Genomic DNA, 3,340 nt, shown 5'->3' with positions numbered 1-3,340 from the left:
TAATAAAAAATATAATATGTGAATAATATATTTAATATTATTAACTTAATTTTAATTTTTCTTCATTAATTTTATTTTATCATAATCATCGATTTCTATTTCTTAAAATTTAAATTATTGAAAAAAATTATCAAACTAATATTTTTTACATAAATTAAAATTTTTAATGACTTTCTTCTCATAATTTCATTGTTATTATTATAATCTTTTACTAGCTATAATTTCATCATACACAAATTTAAAAAAAATTATACTTCATAAATTAAAATTATGTCATTTATTTTATTTAATCTATTATTTTTTTTAAATTATACTGATTTTTTAAAAAAGAAAATTTAAAACATATTCAACTTTGATTAAATCAAAATCAATCAAATTGAAATAAAAAAACTAAAACTGGAACAAGAGAAATGATGTGATTTTAGTTTTAGTTTCCTTAAACCTTGAATTGAAACACTCCATTTCAAACCGTTGACCAAATCTATAAACTCCAACTTATATTAAATGATTCAATTTAATATCCATAAATTAATTGACATAAAAAATTATTTAATCTTAATTATTATAAATTAAAAATGTACGTATTATATTTTAAATTTAATGGTAAATAGAATCTAAATAATATTTTCCTTGATATCTGGTGTTGAATAGATGCACGTGTCCAATAGCTATGCTTCTTTTGTTCCCGTCAAGCACGTGTCAAGCCTTTTTTTTTTTTTTTTCATCCTTTGACCTTTCTCATTGACGAGCTGCAGACGAGAAGCTTAACCCACTCGAACTCGATGGACGCTGAATTTTGATGAGTTGATCACCAAACGAAGCCCCTTTTTCATATGCAATCTCAGTTTTCAATCCTGTTTTGCGTAAGCATAATTCATGGTTTTTCTACTCAATATATTTGAGGGTAAGATCTGTCTTGGCTGAAAATCAACCCTTCTTCACAGCCTGCGATATCCAAATGTAATTCGATAACAAACCAGCAGCCCCTTGTTAAATAAATAGTTGAAATTTCATTGCTCAACGTACAATCACTTCACTTTTTTTATTATATTTTAAAATTTTCAAGTGTTTTATCATAAAAGATAAATTAATATTTAATCTTTTTTATTTTAATTTAACAAAATTATTTAATTTTTTTATTTTAAATAATATATTATTTAATATCTTTAATGAATTATTTAATCCGATCATTATTTTAAAATAATTTCTTTATTAATCAAGTTTGTCAGGTTATTTTCTATTCGTAATTTTCGTACAAATGGATAAGTCATAAAATTAAATAAAAATTATTGGAACAATCATGCGAAACTGTCTATTAATTGTTTGATTTAATTAAAAAATACATTCTGGTTGTCCTTGGAGCTAATTGGAGGGCTTCAAAGAAGGTAGCAGTGGAATTATCATGAACTAAATTAGTCTTTAAAGACTAATTAATTAATTACATACTGTATCTGATTGAAGTATATATATTAATTAATTGATACACAAATATAATATCATACAAAAGTTTTGAGTTCAATCTTCACATCGTAATGTCCTACAAGAAAAAAGGACTAATTATAATATCATATGATCTTAAGAAAATGATAAATAGCGGGACTTTGGCCAGAAACCCAATAATGAACTGAAAGCAACCTGATGCTTAAGAAGAACTTGGGTGATTGTGGATACCCTCATACGTTGTTATTACATATCTTATATCCTCTCTATCTCTTTCTATTCTCTTCTTCACAGGGCAGCCTTCAACTGAGCATCGATAGTAATTTCTGCTAATCACATACAATATAGTCATCACAAAGATGGAGCTATGTGTGTTTTTAACGATTGATTCTTATTAAGATTTGAATTTGAGACTTCATGGCCCTGATGATGAATCGGGTACCACTATGAAAATAAAATCATTATATACCTTGGGTTTGGACTATTCTTGACCATCTTCTTGCCATACTTCCTCCACTTGAACCCATCATCTAGTATCTCAACATCTGATTTTGTCTTGAATGCTACCCTTTCTTTAACTTCCTTTTTCTCCCTGCCCTCACCTAGTAAAAACAATACAAGACAGAGAGACAAGTAACCAAGGTTATACATGCAACAGTAAATTAATGAAAAAGTTTTCAGGATTATGCAATTATCAAGTCATTAACATCTATTAATATGGCTAGAGTTCTGTCATGCATCCTGCTTAGTGACAACGTTTTGCTCACCGATACTAGGCCCTCCATGAGGGCTGGTAGCTCCACCTGACTCACCGATTACATGTGCTCGATAAACAGGATTCTGGGTAGAACCAGAAGCCAGAAATGATTGATCATCTTCCTCCCACTCATCAAACTTCAAGAATTCTGAGAGCTCAAAGTTCGTCGGATCGCCATAGTCGCTGTCAGGAGTACCAGCAAAATTAGAGCCAGACTGAGACATAATCCCAATCTTACGACTGTAATTTTCCTTCCAATGTAATTACTATCTATATATACAAATAGTTAGGCGGCTTCTCTACGACCTTTCCTGCGACATTGAAGGAAACTTCAACGTTAATGCCAAGCGACCTGGAATAGGGAATAGAGACTAAAGGCCCAGCATTATTTACCTTTCATAAACTTGTGAAGGATGGGACACATCATGGAAGACTTGACTTAAGGGTAGACTTTTGCCCTTTATTCATTGATTTTGAGTATTTATGTTTTACAGCTAGAGCGGTGATTTGGACAATTTACATAAAATGATAAATTAAAAGTGAATTTAAATAAAATAGTAATTATTTATGTTAGAACGATGATTTTATACAGAATATCTTACACAAAATGATAATTACTAAATAATTATCACACAATTTTTTTGTCAAAATACAATAATTGAAATTGTATGTTTATTTTCTATTAATTTGATATAATTTTTTATTTTTTTAGGGTAAATTTAACTTTAGTTGTCGTGGTTAGACCAACGGGCAAAAGATAGTTGAGTTGCGGCTTCGTGCTAATGAGTGGTTCCAATATTAGTTTACTGCTACAATTAGGGTTGCCTGTGTCTTTCTCTGCTTGTTTGGTTTATAATTTGTGAGCAGATGGATTTCCCAAAAGAGAACATATATATATATATATAGACAGAGAGACCATGACTGTATATATTATTGGTTCAAATAAAAAATTAGTTTTGACATTGACATAATATTTTCAATCATAATCATGAAGGAAGTCAGTGCACGTTGTTGAGAAGTCGAGAATTAAATTCTATAAAATCTTATTTCTTAGAATTTTTAAGGTTTAAAAAAATAACATTAGAAAAATATTTTTATTTAAATTAATTTATTTCATAGAAAATATTTTTTTAAAGATATATA

At 28.5% G+C, this 3,340-nt stretch overlaps 1 protein-coding gene across 4 annotated transcripts; it reads right to left on the bottom strand.

Moving 5' to 3' along the window:
- Positions 1 to 642: 642 nt before the first annotated feature.
- Positions 643 to 2,565, bottom strand: LOC110658014 (probable WRKY transcription factor 50). Of its 4 annotated transcripts, none has more exons than XM_021815459.2 (4): positions 2,208 to 2,562; positions 1,910 to 2,042; positions 1,636 to 1,766; positions 643 to 945 (listed from the first exon to the last, which is right to left on the bottom strand). In XM_021815459.2, exons 1-3 carry the CDS (start codon positions 2,419 to 2,421, stop codon positions 1,643 to 1,645), a joined length of 471 nt encoding a protein of 156 aa, XP_021671151.1. In that variant the 5' UTR covers positions 2,422 to 2,562; the 3' UTR covers positions 643 to 945; positions 1,636 to 1,642. The 4 variants fall into 4 exon arrangements, with proteins under 4 accessions (XP_021671151.1, XP_021671152.1, XP_021671149.1 ...); XM_021815457.2 differs by lacking the exon at positions 643 to 945 and adding an exon at positions 1,453 to 1,537; XM_021815460.2 differs by lacking the exon at positions 643 to 945 and having other exon boundaries at positions 1,367 to 1,766; positions 2,253 to 2,565.
- Positions 2,566 to 3,340: the final 775 nt, after the last annotated feature.

Source organism: Hevea brasiliensis, chromosome 11 (assembly GCF_030052815.1).
Source record: "Hevea brasiliensis isolate MT/VB/25A 57/8 chromosome 11, ASM3005281v1, whole genome shotgun sequence".
In the NCBI taxonomy this organism is placed as follows: Eukaryota; Viridiplantae; Streptophyta; class Magnoliopsida; order Malpighiales; family Euphorbiaceae; genus Hevea; species Hevea brasiliensis.
The sequence above is the reverse complement of the archived record's forward strand: the minus strand, read 5'-3'. Positions and strand labels throughout refer to the sequence as shown.

What these genes read in the sequence shown, in the direction of transcription:
- LOC110658014 (XM_021815459.2), bottom strand. Translation starts at nt 2,421, where the DNA reads ATGTCTCAGTCTGGCTCTAATTTTGCTGGTACTCCTGACAGCGACTAT. An exon ending in TCATGGAGGGCCTAGTATCG is followed by an intron (nt 2,043 to 2,207) that starts GTGAGCAAAACG and finishes TGTTTTTACTAG; the next exon opens with GTGAGGGCAGGGAGAAAAAG. An exon ending in AAGAATAGTCCAAACCCAAG is followed by an intron (nt 1,767 to 1,909) that starts GTATATAATGAT and finishes TGTGATTAGCAG; the next exon opens with AAATTACTATCGATGCTCAG.